Source organism: Strix aluco, chromosome 4 (assembly GCF_031877795.1).
Source record: "Strix aluco isolate bStrAlu1 chromosome 4, bStrAlu1.hap1, whole genome shotgun sequence".
In the NCBI taxonomy this organism is placed as follows: Eukaryota; Metazoa; Chordata; class Aves; order Strigiformes; family Strigidae; genus Strix; species Strix aluco.
Window position 1 is genome coordinate 70,561,631 of NC_133934.1, and position 18,718 is coordinate 70,580,348.

General features: G+C 36.2%; 1 protein-coding gene across 1 annotated transcript in view; it reads right to left on the minus strand.

Moving 5' to 3' along the window:
• Window positions 1–2,426: 2,426 nt before the first annotated feature.
• PRDM5 (PR/SET domain 5) overlaps window positions 2,427–18,718 on the minus strand; it is an 89,411-nt gene continuing 73,119 nt past the window's right edge. The window contains exons 15-16 of the mRNA XM_074823581.1: window positions 8,520–8,624; window positions 2,427–3,042 (exon numbers count right to left, since the gene is read on the minus strand). Of these exons, the coding sequence (XP_074679682.1) occupies window positions 2,878–3,042; window positions 8,520–8,624 (270 nt within the window). The 3' untranslated portion in view covers window positions 2,427–2,877. The remainder of the gene's footprint in view (window positions 3,043–8,519; window positions 8,625–18,718) is intronic.

The window sequence follows — 18,718 nt, forward strand, 5'->3', positions numbered from 1 at the left end:
GGACTAGAAATATACTAGTCTGATAAAGTCTCTAACAAAAGCTCTCCGAATAAGGAGAGGAAGTATTCTTTACTCAACTTTATAATGCCTATTTCTACTATATTTGTCTTACACACATACAATATATTTGATTTATATGAAAAAATGATTTGCATGGAACTGCCAAAGGCCAAGTTTCACCTACGTCTCAGGAAACAAAAAGGGCATGAAGACTTAGTATGCTTTTACACATAGGTGGTTGTCAGAAACAAGAGAAACATTCATAATTACACTTCTTCAAAATCTGCAGGAATCCTAAATGATGTAGAAACAATTAAGTATATGCATCTCAACAGACAAACTGAATGCAATAAAATATTCAAGTGTTACTGAACAAGTATAACTCATGAAACAATCAACCATGCAGTTTGCCTTCAGAATTAATAGTGCAAAAACTACTAAAAGGATAGGAAAATAAGTTCTGTATTTAATTAAAATTAGAAAGAGCATTAACATTATTACATAACACCATAGAGGTTACAACATAACACATACATGTAGTAAGTAACATGCTTTTCTGTCACACACCAGGGTTACACCAAAGTCACTTGTTCCATGCTGAACTGATACATAACATTCTACGAAATTAGGTTCTTCATATGCAGGTCTTCTCCAGGACCCTCTTCCCATGAATTTACAGCACTGTAACTGCTGTGGCCTATTTCATACAATTACATGATGGTCCGGACCATATGTCAGCTGCTTTACTACACTTTATTCATTTTTCAATTCAGATCAGCCTGTGGGACACTGGATTCCAACATCAAATCTGCCGATATAGCTAAAGGTTACCCCCCGCAGAAACCTTGCAGGTGGTTCATTCAAGCCTAACTAGTCATATGTACCTTGAGTCACAGACCTTTGAAATAAACGGGAAGACATCACTTCGAAGTTTTCTATAATGCTGAAAACAGCGACAGTTCCTGCTTGTCCCTGCACAACTTTGTTAGAATTGTTAGCAGTTAAGTGACCTGGTTTTGTTAAGAAAGGGAACCTGTAAACTTGAGTGTACAACCTCCTTTTAAATGGGAAGGACACCTGTAAACTTGTTAGCTTGTTGTCATGGAGCATTATAGGCTTCCAAAAGAGAAGAAAGGAGGTTGAAGACAGTCTCATAACAAAACAGGAGGCTTCCTAGAAAAAACTAAGACCCTCTGATATAGACCCTGTAATTATAACTACCCCTATTAGTGGCATGCCTTCTTCAGCTTCTGAGAAAAACACAAAGTATCTCTGCTTATTTTCTGAAGACAAGTAATGGCTTTAGAAAAGATTACTATTGGGATCCAGTGCTGGATTTCAAAACTGAACATGTAACATACAGATGTCCATGCAGAAGAATGGGATCCAAACTATTAGTAGAGAAGGAAGGAACTGTTAATCACTAAATATATCAACATCTTCTACTGCTAGTTATTTCCATCGCTAGCAATACTATTATTGCTATTTCTTTTCTGCCCTTCTACTCAGAAGATCTATCACATGATAAACAGATTTGACTAGAGTCTCCTGTGAGATAAAGAATTATGCTATTCATTTCAGCATAATTGTCCCCGCTACAGTTCAGAAAAAAGCTGAATTATTTTCCCATGAAATCTAGAAGCAAGATGTCCCAATGCAAGTTCATTTTACAAAACACTGACAGGTCCAAAATGAATATGAACAGTTTACTAATGACAGAGACTTAATATTAACTGCTGATAACTCAGGAATTTCACTTGCAATCAACCTCTGAAGTTACATTTTTACTGTCCTTGAGGATAAAAATTTCTTGATTATCTAGCTGTGGGCTGTGGGAATTCTCTTCAAGAATTTTACTGCAGTAAACAACTCAATTTGATAAAGTGAAGAATTTCATTGTTACTTCATTGTAAAGCAGTATTTTTCCCAGTGCTCATTAACAGAATTAAGAAAACAAAGGTAGTTAAGTGGGATGAAGAAATCTGAGGCATCTCACTGAGCAGGAAGAAATGCTCTGGCAACCAGCTGCTCACCAGGAAATCAAATACACGTTAACCAGGCAACTGTAGCTGCCCAAGAAGTCACTCTGCTAAGATGTCTTTCCACTTGCCTTGCCAGCCACAATGATGAGTATGAATATACTACTTAAACTAAATTGCTTAAAGTTTTCACTTCAGTCTTGTTTCACATAATCAGAAGAAATACATCCTCCTCAATGCTCATATGGAAATACTTAACATGATAGATTTTCACAGTTTCTGTACATTTGGCATCTCAAGAACCAATTCAAGTTAGTGAGTTTCATCTAGTAATGAGAAAGCTGCAAATAAAATGAGACAAAATCATGTAACAACACAATGCAGAATTAAGATCTGAATAAAATATGCTTGGATACAATCAGCAGTCAGTCAGAATGACAAATCCTGCATGGTTTCAAATCAAAGAATTTTAATGGAGTCTTAAAACTTAGATACAGAAATAAAGTTGCAGACGGCCAAGGGTTGAGTTCCAAATGTCCAGGATTTCCAGGTAACGGCCACCAATATCTAAGTTTCTAAGGATGTAACTGAGAAGGTGAAGTTTGCTTAAAGCTTCTTTTTTGCCTTTCTTTTTTTTAAAAATAAGGATAAAATTTTCCCACAGTTATTTTTATCTTCAACTTTTTATTTTCAAGCTATGTTTTACTTCAGGTGAATGTCTGTCTTTGGTTTTTATCCTACTAGTATACTTAAAAAAAAGTGGGAAAAATAACATGTGAACACATTACAGTTGTTTCTCCTGACTATGCTTACTAGTCAGGTGAGAAGTCTGGAGTTTGTACACGTACAAATGGAGCACTTTAGAACGCGAGATCCATTCTTCTCACACAGGCTGTAATTAGCCGTCAGTTTCACCGTGGACATTTTCCATGTGCACTTTGAGGTAGTCATTTCTTGTAAACTTTTTGTGGCAAAGCTGGCATTCTGCCATCGGTCGATTGGGGTTGTGAGTCAGCTTGTGTCGGATCAGCATTTTCTTCAGGCTGAAGGACAGATCACAAACCTAAGGCAGTGAAGACAAGACAAAGACAAAAGAAGTCTTTCAAGCATTTATAAAGCTCCTTATGTTACATCACTGAGGCCACAGCCACACATACCTGCAATACTTAACAAATGAGCTGGTCTTTGGAAAAATAACTCCTTCAAAGAGTACCTTAAAGATTATTACTCTGTCTGGTATCTTTCAATGTTGTACATTACCAGTGGTACTACAGACACTGGGGAAAAAAAAAAAAAAAAAAGAAACAAGAAAAAAGAAACGAGAAAAATGAGAAAAAAGAAACGAGAAAAAAGAAACGAGAAAAATAAGAAAAAAAAAAAAAAAACGAGAAAAAATCCAATCTTCAAAATATCAACATGCTGAGGTGTCCCAGTTACACTGTGGGTTGTTTTTTCTTTTAAACCTATTCTTCTCTCAGGGATGCAGCAAGAATTATGACAAAACACCACAAGCCTCTGGCAATTCAACCTCAACTGAAGCATTTCCTTCCTAAATTCCAGAATGACATCTGCAGGTTCCTAAAAAATCAGTTCAAATTGCTCAGTTACAAGACTGCAAGAAAGTTTAATAATTATTACAGAAGAAACCTCACTGTTCCAGTCTTCCTCTGCCTGGCCAAGGAAACAGAAGACATCTTGCAAATGAAGGTGCAATTCCTATTCCTTCGCTATATTATCTGCTGTGCTGCTTCCCTTCCTCTACTGTACTCCAAGCAGTCCAGTTCATTCTGCCATTTGAATAAATGGATAGAGAGATGAGGGACTCTGACATGCTACATAACTTCTTATAAAAGTTCCTGTACTGAAGTCAAAATGAAAAGTTAAGAATAAGTTCAGCCAAGAGAAGTTAGAATGAAAAGTTAAGGCAAGACATCAAGTCAATTGAAATCGTAATTATATCATCACATTAATCTTCCATCCACGTACACACTGTATGCATGATTTTCCCAGGGAAAAAAAAAAACAAAAACAACAGAAAGCATGCTCCTGATTTGACAAATGAAACAGGCGAAAGTCATATAACTAAATAAGAATGAACATCCATAGGCTTGCAGTCTTAGAATTCCAGGTTCATTCCAGACAAAAAATGTCTTCCATGCAGAGGAAACAGAGAACCCAGCACAATCCCTCTTTAGGAAAATGAAGTTTTAAATTCATATTGGTATCAAACTAGTAATGAAAATGCTGAATGATTACTGACTCCTTCTGAAAGCAAGACAGACAAATAGAGCTGACAATCCAAGTAGATAATCTTGACCTGCAGTATATGTATTTTATGCCAATTAAGGCAAAACCATACAATGACCATAAAAAGGGCAACTGCCAGAGGCAAGTTTTGTACCCAAAATAATTTTTCCCCAGACAAGAACACTGTACACTGTATGTGCTGTTGCAATGGAACATTTTTGAATTTATGACATGACGTAATACCAAGGACTTTTATACAGCAACTGTAACTCTCTAACTTTTTTTCCTCAATGTATAATTACCCCTTTCAGACCCAAGCAACAGTCACCCTTTTGTTATGCAACAGTGAACCTCACTTAAAGCATCCGCTGGCCAGGTTTTAATATTGCTTTTGCCAAATACCCTTTTCTATACCTCCTCCACAGAACACACAAAACGAACTTGTAACATTTATCTAATCATAACCATCATGCTTGCTCACACATCTCAACATGTTAAAAGTATCATATAGTTGCAAACAAGTTTCTTGGAGTCCAGGAAGCTGATCAAGGATATACGCACATACAAGATACATATGTATTCTGTGTATCTTACATTTGTAAAGTAAATAGTTTATAACACAGTCTTAAAGTACATTTTTTCATTTATAATGCTCATATAACTAGTATAATGTGTCCTGCTACCCCTTCACAACAGCATGGAATGCACAGGATCATTAAAGATATGATACATCTTGTGCTATGCTTGTATAAAAGTTTTGGGGTTTTTTTTAAGCTTGCTTCGTATTTCAACAAGCAGGACTGACATTTTATAGATTTACAACCATGCTTGTTAATGTGCACTTGAACTCTAATCAGTCTCTTGAAAATGATCAAAGTTTTGATCAAGTAGGGAGGATGGAAAAGACTGGCATTTGAAAGTAAGTGTAGGGTCAACTAAAGACAGACTGGAGGGAAATACTGTACTGGAAAGAAACCAGGACAGGCAGTATCTGACCTTTCTGCCCCCAAAGAATAATCTGCTGTCTCTGAGGCAACTGAAGTCCAATTGGCCTTCCAGTAAAAAACAGCTTGGTCTTCCAAGGACAGAAATCTAATATACTAGTGAAAAACACATTTTGTATTTCCATATTCCAGTTATTTTCGCTTTTCTATGTGATATATATTAGAATTTTCACCTTAAAATGGGAATATTCAATTTTCACTACTATCAGTGGGATGTGGGGGCTCCAAATCATTAAGTTCTGGAAATGCTTTTGTTGACTGATAAGACACAGAAATAGCCACATAAATAAACTGTAGCACCTCCAACAAACAGGGTACAAAGATTACTTTTACATATAGCACAATCTTGTACTGTAATGTCTGTTCCATATGCCCGAGAGAGAGGGGAGTAAGAGGAAGACATGGCTTCTATTTCTGATTCTGGAAGAAAATTCTATTTAAAGCAAAGATACAGTCTAAAAAAATTGGTATGTAAGAGTTTATATTGGGTGGGGAGAGGTGTGTTGTCAAGTGAAGTCTGTTCTTGAGCCCATGAAATACACTTTTTTTTTTAATAGCCAAAATTTTTCTTTCTTCAGTTCCTTGGCACTGAAGGTAATTCCTGTTTGTAAATGCTAACGGTACTAAGAAAGAAAGAAAACTCTGACAGCAAATGTTAGTATGTTATTTAGAAGAAAGAGCGAAGCAGTTTCTATGACTGCTTCTAATGCCAGGTAGGAAACAAGACCAAACTCCTCAATCCTCTTAAGACTTTTGTCTTTCAGTGTGGCTTCATGTATGATTACATTTATTAATATGCTAATCATTGAAAACACAGCCTGTTTTTCACCTTTAAAGGACTCTTAGTAGGTCTGGGCACTGGACTTACAGTCTTTTCCAATTACTTTATGAGTAAGGGTATGCCAGTAGTATGCCTTCACCCCTTAAAACATGAATGGAAATGGGGAAAAAAAAATCCAGAAAATAGTAACAAAAATTATTATTAACATGGGAAGTCATCATACAAGGTGTTGGAAAGAGAAACAACTTCAGATAAGTTCACTAAGAAGGAACATGGTGCATGTACAGAAAGCAATTAATGGAACAGCTATTAACCTCTTCTGTTAATGAAAGAACTAAAAGACACTGCATTACATTGTAGTAACCTGACATACTCTCCCCTCCCCAGAATCTCTCTCCACATTTAAGAATTTGTGGAAGTTGTTGCCTTAAATTACCACTCAAGACATTATACAAAAAATAATGAGAACATCTACAGCTATATTTAGCCGCATAAAAAAAAAACTGTAGGAGAGAATATTTGAGTGTAAAAAGCAATCTTTAGTGTTGGGGACCCAACAATAAATGTCTCCCATAGGTACATTTTCCTGTAACTGTCCACTACTGGTTTTCCTGTAACTTCTACTGAAACATCTGGTAACATGCAATATGCAAGACAGCTCTGGAGGAATGGTCTGCTCTAGGTGACATTTACTATGTCCCCAGCATTCATAGAAGCGGAGTCCAGATGAAATAAGGAGTAACTATTGAAAACAAAACTTTTAACACTGTCCAAGTGTGCAGAAGACCATGGCAGGCACCTGGGCAACTGAGGAGTGTACGAATGAACAGTAGAGGCAACTGCTGTTTGTGTCCAAACCCCAAAAGAGTCAGCAATCTCTGCAATGTGCAGCTGCCAGAAAACTACTGCTGAAGAACAATTTTTGGGAAATGGCCCCCCAGTTCTCTACCCCTGGCCAGGAGGGTGACTGAGCGGCTGTGTGGTGCTTGGCTGCCCGCAGGGTTTAAACCACGGCAATGGCAGTGATTTAAAGTATAAAAGCAATCTCCAGCAAATTAAGGTACCTAAAAATTCTCAGAGAAGGACTAGGGTTAGACACAGATTACAGCTGTTTCTAGAAAACCTATGATTTGGGAAACTACAGTCCTATCTAATTAATGAGGAAAACTGAAGGAATAATGGAAGCAGGAAAGTATGTTTTCATACAGCTCCTATTTTCAGTTAAAGAAAGAAAAAAGAATAAAATATAACCACCACCCCAAACTGGTCTCAAAAAGCACACTGTGAATCCAAGACCAGCCAAACTTGGATCCACAGTGTGGGAAAAACTGCATTTACACTGCAAGCTAGCCAACAGCTGATAAACAGTATAGCAATTTGAAAGCTGAAAAAGTTACTGACAATGATTTAGAATTATAGAAATCCTCAAGGTGCTATCTAGAGCCAGGCTGAGATTATCCCAAAAGAATACAGCAAATCTCGTGACCTGTAGACATCAGCAAAATAGTGTAGCTGAAATTTTTATTAAATTAATACATTTTACTCTCAATGAAATGTCACCAGATTATTTATTAAACAGACCCTTGCAACTTTAGCCAAGTGGTTATTCTAATTTTGCATCTAATTTCAGAAATTTGTGAATGAATTTACAACTGTTCAGACCGAGCCGTCCAGGGTATAACAGAAAGCTAGCAGTATCCTTGTGACTAAGTTCATTAAGAACCAGTATCACAAAACAAAGCACCTATACTAATCCTATACCCTAGTCTGACGCCCTTCTCTAAATCCTCGAACAACAACTTAAAACTCTGGCATTTGGTAACTCTGAAAAAGGCATTATTTTCCAACAGTTTCTGCACATTCAGCCTCCCCACCTACCTTCTCAAAGCTGTGAGATAAGTTATATACAGGATGGGGTATGCTGAATGAAAGGTACTTGACAGTGACCTATGAACTGTAATACGATATGCTGCATTTCAGTGCTGCAAGCATACACAGCATCTGCGATTTCTTCAATGAACAATAAAAAAACCAAAACAACCTACGAGCAGATGTTGAAAATATCAGACCAAATTTCACTAAACAGAAATTGGAAATTTTGAATTCGTATTTGTGTCATTCAGCAACATCAGAAGCATTCAGGTTCCATGTAATGAATTAAATACTTTCCCTTGTATTTAATACTTTTCCTTGTATTAACCTGTCATACAATTTATATGGGAACACAACCAGCATGAATTTGTAACTTGCAACATCCAAATTGCATTAATAATAGTGAAAATAACCCTTAAGGGATCCAAAACCATAAAATAAAAGGGTGTGCAATGCTCTTGGCAACTGAAGAGGGTACATAAAATTCTCTGACTAGTCGTTCATTAGTTAGGCAATCAAAGACCATATGAAGTGTAACTTTATGCCACAGCCAGTAGGTGCAAGGGCACAGTCACACCGCAATTAAGTCCTGCTGCTGCACTGAAGTCAAGAAGACAAAGGGATAGATCAACTCACATCACACTGAAACGGCTTCTCTCCGGTGTGGGTTCTCATGTGCTCATCTAGGCCTCGCTTTTGACTGAAAGCCTTGTTACACTCTGAACATTGGTACGGCTTTTCCTGTATGAAATGACAACAGTGAGTGAAAGTGAGTGAAAGTGAGTCAACACAGAGCCCAAGTCATTAAAGGAGTGGAATTCCATGCTGGATGGTGCAAGTTTTATATTCTCTCTAAGGGATTAGAGTCAGTGAAAACAACAGAAAATGACTTTCAAATGATTAAGTGAAAGCTGGGAAAGCTGTGGCCTGACAGTTTCCACTTCAACACCCACTTATGAATTAATTATCTGTTCCAGTCTTTCAAACCCAGCCATTTTGGGAGTCTGTTTTTTGTAATGTGAAAGGTACAGAAACATAAAATTCCAATGTACTTTCCTTTATCCTCCACAAAAGCTTAAAGCATAAAGACAAGTAAGGTGTCTATAAAAACCTCAGGTTTGTTAGCAGGTTTCCAAGTAAGGAAAGAGGTGAGGAGAGGAAGTGGGGGTACAAGGCAAGCTTGTGGTAGAGAAAAAAACTGAGAAGTGGTGACAGAAGGTTAATCACATATTCATTGCAGAATCTCAGAAGAAGTGCAGATGACAACCAACCCATCTGTATTTTTATTAGAACTATTGGTTAGCAGCTACTGTAACACATGATGTTCTAAAAGTTGCAAGCTCACTGACCTCAAATAAATAATTAGAGATATGTATGGAAAACCACTTATATAAAGATTTTCTTCTCTGAAGCTCTTCCTTAATATAGAAACTTATATAAGGTGTAATTCCTCCTTTATTCCATTGTTTTATTAGAAATAAAATACTTTACTCCTTTATTTTATTAGAAAAAAATTGCATGGAAAATAACATTTAAATAGATCAATTAAATGCAAAAGTTAATATTACGGCAATGCACATTGCCTCATTAAAATTTTGATGCTCTAGAGGCACTTTTATTTTTGAATCAAACAATTCTACTTCTTTCACCCTCATTCTACTTTTTTTGTGTTGTCCGTAATTCCGTATTGCTTACATTCTAAAGACTCATATTTTAGGCAACAAAGTAAACATTTTTTACTAAATTAAACTGAAAACAAAGACTGAAAATCAATAGGCAATAAAAATGCTAAGTCTGAATTAACAAATAATAGGCAGTAATCTTAATGGTCTTTTGGGAGATAATGTGTGATTCATGGATAAGTGAGAAGGAACAACTCAGCTAAGGTGTTGAAGCTACAAAGTGAAGAAATTCTCTGGTTATTGAATTCCTATTCTCAGTATGTAGGGGACAATCAGGTCTCCATATATTGCTGAATACTGCCAGGTACTCAGCATAAACTGTACACATAACAATGGACTATAAATCAGTGTTGTTGTGCATACATCCCAAGCTCTCTCTTTAGGGCAGTTCTTCACAGGTCCAGAGATTTCAGTGGTGGGGGTGAAGATTGGGTTCTTTACTTTGGACTACACTCCCATGAGGTTTCCTAGAAAAGGCAGTGTCAGACAGAAACATCTCACCCTGAAGTGGCAGGAATCCTCACCAAAACCAGGTCATAAGCTCTGTACATAGGGAAGAGCATATCTCCAGCAATTTCAATTTCAGACAAAGTAAACCATGAGATAAGTAAGTACATTTCAGTATGATGCAAGACAAATCTTTCTACTGACACAGGTTGAGTACATGGTGCCCAACTGCACATAATCGAACTGGCCTAAAGGGAAGCCGCTAATGAGCTTCTCTGTGCAAGAGTCTCCTCACACGTTTATCATATTTGTGTTTTTTCATCATTATCTTAGTTTTGTAATGTCCATGATTCTTTGGCATAGAGAAAACATAACAAGTTACCTAAAAAAGATCTGAGCTTATCTTAAAAAAAAAAATCATCATCCAGACCAAAAACTTCATGTCACAGGGAATTTTGCTAGACTGACTAAAGACTTCATGGAGCAGGTCTGTAATTTTTAAGGAAATGTACAAATAAGCCATATGAAAATCAGGTTTCTGCAACACCCCCTTAATTGATTTTGCATTGTAGTTAACATAAACCACATCTTCTGTGAGTTCTCTGAAAACAGCCTTTCTCTGTGTAGGTTGTTCCACAGAAAGTGCAAAGTAAAGTATATGATGTGTACACCTTAAACACCCATGAAAACATTCATTAGTTTAAATGTATCAGGTGTACTTGCTCCCTTTTTATCATCTTGTTCTTCAGGTATCTGAAGAGTTAGCTTGATTATGATTGTATTAATACATTTCAGAGTTAAATGGACTTCAGGATTCCATTTTGGAGAAAGAGCCATTATAAACTCTGGGAAGCTAGAGTCACAAACTGGGCTGTAACATCTTCCCCATGGCTATGTTTGGCTATTTATATTATTCTCTATGACAAAAAAGGGTGTATCTAACCATCCCCTTGGCATTTGTATTCAAATTCACATATGTAGTTCATGAAACACATCCAAAGATGTCTTTGATCTAATTTTAGATTCCTTACATCTGTATGTTCCAGTGACTTCAGCAGACACCATTCCGATTCACACCAGCCCCCTTCTCCCCTAAGCTAAGCTGCCTTTCATTCACATCTGTGTCCATTTCAGTAAAATCAGTAGTGTTGTCCAGAGCAAAACTTGGCCCTAAGTTTCTCTCCAGACAAAAAGACTTTTTTGCTGATTTTGAAGACGACATCATTCTCAGAGACTAATTTCTTCAAAACAAAACATTCTGTGCTTTTTTTTTTTTTTTCTCTTTCCCCTTTCTTCCCCTCATATCAAATTTCCATTGCACAATACTTGGAGAAGGCAATATTTGTAACATGGAAAAGATGATGTTGGCTTGGCATAACCACCACTGCTCCAAACGTGAACAGAAAAAAAAAAAAAAAGATAAACCCACTGCAATAAGTCTGAAAGAAAGTTAATGCCACCACAAAAGACAACAGGGACCAACGATGAGATTAGAAGAAAGCTGGACAAATGCAAAACATCAAGCAAAGGGAAAAACCTGCTAACTGTCAACAAAACAGAAGGTCATTGGGAAGATCATGTAAGTCTGACTTCAGAGGAGTTAGCAACTGCTGGTACTATAAATCTACCCTCTGTTCAAAAAGCATCTGCCAGGTCATGACTATGGTGGCAGCAAAGCCAAAGGATTACATGTGTTTTCTTTTATTGATGATATAAATGAGGAAGGGAGCAGGGAGAGTGAGAGAGACAGGATGTAGCTGATACTGCAGTGATTTAATACTACAGTTTTAAGTATACCAGCTATAAATAGAAATATGTAGATCAGGATTTATAACCTTCCTGCCCTTAAACAAAGAAAGGCCAAGGAGAGCCGAAATGGGACTTGGTATTCTGGAAGGTGCTTCACTGTAAGACTGGTATGCTAACTTAGAAGCTTGTGTCTCTAATGATTTTCACTTCACTATGTTTAAACTGAGAGGAATTTAATGTTTTAACAACTATGACAAATAAAACAGTGCCTGCAACACACACTTCATCTGTCTGTGGATAGCTGAATCATAAATGACTACCTTGGATTCTATGCAAATTGTGCTTTGCATTAGAAAGACATCATAACACAACAAATTCTCCAGGCCACTTGACGCCACCTTTAACAGATTGATAGAACATGTGTACAAAGTATCCTGCAACCATGGCAGATGGAAATACTTAAATGAAGAATATTTGAACTGCTAACTGCTGCAGTAGTTGACTGTATCTGCCTTAAGAAATATAAATACATCACGTACATTAGCTTAACACTAGTGCATGTGGTTGTTTGTGTAAACCCGGTAAAATTGATTACACAGGTAAAACATGGGTGACTCTGGTATGAGTATCTCCAAATAACTTTTTAAATCTGAATTTAGAACTATTACATGAGTGCAATAGCAAGAAAAACACAATCTAGACACTACTATACGCAAATATATCATAGTTCAACATTCAATAAATGAAAGTTAAGAACAGTTCCAGTAACTCTTTCAAAGATGGCAGGAGCAAGTTAAAACTGGGCTGAACCCACACTCAGGAGACCTTATTCTTCACTTTTTTGGTTAAATTAATTTACTACAGTGATAGCAGATGTATACTACTCAGAAAGTGAACTTGTTGACTACAGAAGTGTTACTCAATAACCTTTCTTGACATTTAGGTTTTAACTGACATACAGGGTATACTAAAAATCCCAGAGCTATCTAAGATCCAGTCTCTCTCTTGCTCAGTTTTTTAATATCCTACTGAATTCAGCAGATTTACTTCTGATTTACTTCAGAATTTCACATATTGCACATTTCTGCTTGCAGACCATGTTCATACATCTAAGCACATGTTAGAATTACTAGCATCTCGGCATAAGACATACTGACCACGTTAAGTTTCATATGACTATCAACTTGCTGGATCTGCGTTTTCTACATGCTGAAAACTGAACATTCAGAGAAGTTCAGAGAAACAAACAAAAGCATACCAGATCTTACATTACTTGTAAACATTTACACTTGTGACATGACTGTGAAAATTGCCAGACACAAATAATGGTGATAATACAGGACCAAAAAAAAAATAATTTTTTTTCATCTCTGGAGACATACAAAATTGAGATCTGTATAACAGACAAATCTGGAGAAAAACATGATGTATTTTTGAAAAATGAACAGTAATGCTCAGTACATACATGAGGATTCTTGGTAAAACCCAAATAAGCCTGAAAAGGTCTCTATGTAAATTCCTTGGGAAATAGTGGGAAATGGAACTTTACTTGGTGAGATTTATACTCACAACAAAAAACACAGAGCTAAAGAAAAATATCAGCTTATATTTTCGACAGCAAAACATTTTCAAATACATAGATCATCCTTTAGTTCACCAAATCTTTTTTCTTCTTTTTAATTGCTTTCATTATTCTACAACTATGACCTTTCTTTTGCTCCCAAAGAGAAAGTCTTATAATGCCTACACATGGGATGTAGATACAGTAACACTATCTGCTTTCAAACCTTATGTGGAGAATTCAAAAATATCATAAATATCATTTGCTGCTACACATATGTTCATTATCACTTGGACACAGGATTAGTAAAAGAAACTGTTTTGAAAAAATCAGCAAGAATGGATAAATGTGGCCTAGAATGAACAATCATGACCAGCCAGACATCATTAAAATATACTAGTCAGGCTTGCAGCTACCAAGAGCTGACCTCTCAAACAGAATCCTGGAAATCCTATAGCTTTGCCAACCTGAAAATGCCGAAAAGACAGCAGTGTTATCTGCTGCTTACAAATACAACCTTCAGGAAGCATTATCTAGCAGGCAACTTACGCATTGAAGGAATGATGCTAAGTTTAAGACACCTGTGTATTTCACATAAACCCTTTGCTTTGTGTGTTTTAAACCTTTTCTTAATAGCAGTAACACTTTGTTTCAATTATTACTAATTATTAATGTTGATGTGTCTCTCAAACCATACTCAGGGGCTCTTTAGCCAGTTGTACACAGCACGTATCAAAGATGGTGACCAGAACAGGTATCATCCTGTCAAAAACTCTGCCGCAATGTGAACTGAAGTTTCAGGGCTACAACACCCTGAAAAGCATTATCTCAGGGTCCTGGAAAGAGTCCAACCAGAGGCAGCCTAACACAGGGTTCATGATGCATAACCATAAGCAACCTGCAACCTACCTTGCAGCCTCGCTGGCAGCAAACTTCTACCAAAAGTTAGGCAGAACAGTGATGAATGAGTAAGTCCTGGAGAACTGGACATATATTTCTGCTTGGTCTAGAAACTCCCCACAGATAGTGTCACACCATGCTGAGGGCCAGGCCAAGTGAGTTGTTCTTTACAAGAAAACCTGTTAGACAGCAGTTGTGGTAATAGACCTTTGAGCCTCAACAAATTCCAGTGTCAATGCACAGGTTTTTCCTACATTTAAGAAGAGTGATGGGTAGTTTCACTATCAATGAAGTGGTGACATGCAATGTATTAAAAGACCAGCTTTCATCTTAATCAAAGGACTGAGAATTGAGGTATAGTGCAGTAAGAAAGACAGTAAAGTGCCTACTGAAACAAGGGTGGCTTCTGTAGCTGACATTTAATTACATTTCAGCCTGAAAAAAAGACTAAGTTGATTCATGTCAGGAAAAGAACATCAGTGATAGTTTCTGCTAGCAACACATCCCCTGTTGAGAAGAGAGGCTAACTCACTTAAGATCACAGATGGTGTGAGTTAATGGGGTCCAGTTTTGTATTTAAATGTGAAAATTGTGCAAGAACTAACAAGATGCTCTCTTAGTAATTGGAAGTGCTCACCCACAGACAGAGGTCTACTTAAACTATCAGACTTCTATTAAATTACTAATGTTGACACAGGAAGACATACTGATGAGAATTTACAGATCTACAGAAGTAGTAGGGTTTTGAATCTTATAATGATTAAAACTCAATAAACAGTAACACAGCAAGTACATATTTCTGCAGTTGAGAAGTAAAATCCTTTAAAAAAATATTTCCAATAATTAGAGCAGGTACAGAAACTTTCCTGTTGAAACAAATGTGAAAGGATTTTGTCAAATTTAAACAAAAAACTCACTTTTATTAGAAATGACTGATGTTCTTGTTAGAAAAGTTCTCAATTCAGTTTTGGTGGTTTTGGGAAAAAAAAAAAAAAAATCTAAATTTCTTGCAATAAAATTTGTAATGAAAATAAAAACATGCACCTTCACTGAAATGCCTGCCAGAAGAAAAAAGGTGTATTTCCTCAGAAGCTTTAGTATATGCAATTAGTTGGACTTTACTATACCATTAACTTCCCATTTTCCACCATAGCTTTGCCTATTTGCTACCTATAATCTGTAAAGTTTTTGTTTCTTTGGTTTTTTTGAACCACTGAAGTACTTTCTGCCCTAAGATGTAGTGAAGGAGGGTTTATTTAATCAGCCATGATGAAAATTCAATAGATGTTGATCTGCTCTTGGAAAAAGAACAGTATCAATACAAAAAAATACATTTTCACTCTACAAGGAAAAGACGATCATCAGTCAACATTACACACACAAAAAAAAAGAGTGTGAAAATATAGGTGCAGTGGGAGTCAAACCTTCTATATTCTGTATACAAACACAGATTCCACAGGCAAGGAAACCACAGCACTGGCAAAGTCATCATCCTCAGACAGATGTTTTGGGAACTCACTCATGTCTCACCAGTAGGGAAACATAGAGAAAATCTAATATTGAAAAAATTTCAAAATTCAATCAACACCTCATACTATTTCATTACACACTGTCATGTGCATACTATATTTAGTATATGTAACTTTTTTTTTGGCAATAGCATAGTATGGTGTTTCTAGAACAGATGACCTTTTTTAAAACTTTCTAAGCCCAAATATTTCCTGGGAAATACAGAACAAGTGAAATTATGTCACAATTGTCAATATTGTTCTTGCATTACTTATTTAAATTATTATTTTACTTTAATATTCTTCTGTGTTAAAAAAAAAATAAAGGGGGTTGTGTAATGTTCCAAATGAGTGCCTTGGAAAGTCTATTTAACTCAGGACCTGGATGAGCACAGTTTTCTTCTTGTACTGTCCCAACACCAAGCTGTAACACTGTCTTGAAGGGAAAACCTCAACAGGAGATTGACTAGCTTCCATACTTATAATGATTTATACCTATTCTCATGAAATTCATAAAGAAAACTCAACTCAAGGTTGGCTAACTCTCACACGTAGTGTGTCAGGCCTTGAGTCCTTAGGTTCTAAGGATATCTTTACACTGAAGTCACTTATGTGACTGCAGCCCATGCAGACATATTCATAAAAGCTTCAGACTAATACTCTCAGCCACCACTAACAAATTAACTATGAGATTAAGGAATCCAAGACCTGACTTCAAAACATATCCGATAGTAAGGCCACTAGATGACACCAATCTTTGCAATTTTGAGGCTACACCACTAGCAGTATCCAAGCTGCCCAGCTTCAAATAAACAAGAAAGAATAGGAGACAAAGCTTCCCAAATAGTTCTGTGAGTACTGATAGCTTAAGTGTCCAGAAGCTACATAACATCAACTGCAACCTATTGACCAGTTCCATGCAACATATATATATATGTGTGTGTGTGTATGCATAAATATATATAAAAATATACACACTGGCCAAGCATTTCAAGTGTGGACAAATAAAGTTAGTTGCAGAGTTATAAAAATATGTTTATCACTTAATTTGCTCTATTTCTTACAGTATAACCTCTAAATATTAGGTGCTTTTTAAAACATACTTAATGCATTTTTAAACAGTAGGCACTTTTGCATGAAACAAAGAAATGTACCTACTAATACACTGTAATGTCGCTAATTTTTAACTATTACCACAGAAATGTACAATTTGAGCATCACAGTTACCAGCCTTCCAAGCACCAGAAATGAGATTTTTAAACAAGCTATAAAATTTACATGTATCTGTTATACCTTCAAAGTATAAATGTGAAATATTCAAACCAAGTGATGAAAAAGCATTTACAAATGGCTTCTACTCTTTCTGTTTTCCATCACTGCCATGTATTTAACTGAAATGAACTGTAATAAAACTGCCATTTTCAGAAGTAATGAAAACATCAGTTCGACATGACAATAACTCTGGGCACCTATCAATGATTTCCAAACATTAACAATTATATTGCAGTAATATACAATAATTTCTCTACAAGTTTAAAGCTCAAACTATGTAATATTATGTCAGGCACTGAATAAAGCCTTAGGAAAGAGCTGAAGTTTACTGCCCTGTGAAGGTTGGAAGTATACATGTATTTCCTAAAAGCTGATATGGTTTGTAAATTCATTTCATCAAGAACTTCAATGAGTTCTTCATTTATGTTTTCTTAGGCTGTTATATTTCTGCTTCTTAAGAAAAAAACCAAACCAACAAACCAACCAACCAACCAACCATAAACTAAACACATCTACTTTCATAGAAACAAATCAGTACTCCGGTGACATTTTAATATTAAGTGGTTGGTATTTTCTTCTCCTTACATTGTCAGTAGGGGTTTTGGCTCACCTTCTCTGTTTACTCCAGAATTTGAGCTGACACCTGTGGCCACCCAGGTTGTACTCAGTTTAGCAGCTGCCAGACCTTAATCAACTTTCTACAATGATTTTTCCAGCAGCTTTTCCTGATCCACAGGATCAGGTTTGGCATTTAATCCCACTGGTAAAATATATCTAGATTTAATCTCTACAATGACATTTTCCTTGTCAAGTGTCATACTATTACTTTTAAGCTACTTCACAGTTTTTCTGGTCAAATGACCAGACTCTTTTTTCAAAATATTTACAAGAACGGCCTTTGAGGAAGGGTGCTATGATTATGTTTATTTCCACAATGCTAGGCTTAGCTGATACAAAAATACCTTCTGGATTTATACATCTTATTATTTATTCTTTGAATAATTATTTTGCATGGAAGAATAAATTTAAAAATAAAATGTATGTGTAGGAAAGGGTAAAAAAAGGAATAGCCAACATCCTTACAATCTTTTGAAAAGTCAACATATCGGATGCCTGAAGAAAGAAATTTCAAGTGTGACTTCCTGGCTTTTCTTGTTCTTAGAACTGACAAAAATAAACATTGGCAAACACACTACATGTTTTTATTTCCTAATCTTCAGTTTTGTCTTTGTTTAAATGGCCTAGGATCACAGAACAAGCTATAGTGAATTACTATCATGCTGAGGAGTTTCAAGAAATTTCTTCACAGGTATAATCTTTCTTCACTAGAAAAGTTCTTACATAGTACAGTTAAATTACATCTCTTTTAGTGTTTATATTTAGAGCAGGTGTATGCTTTTGAAGCACACTTCCCAGATGTCCCCCATTGTTGTGCTTTGGTGCACACTTCCAAAATGTTTTGGACTGCATGACCTGGATTCCTTCTGGAAAAAATTAAACCAGAAGCTTTAATGCATTCCAGGGAGTGCTATTGTGCATTTAGTCCATAGGACCAGAATACACATGATCTGCAGTAAAATTCTTGAAACACATACAAATGAACATCAGGTCCTCAGCACCAACTGTTTCCCTTTACACACCTACTACTGCAACATGAAGAATTATACCACAACTACACTGAGCGCCAGAGACATGCTGCAATGTGACTGCCAGCAT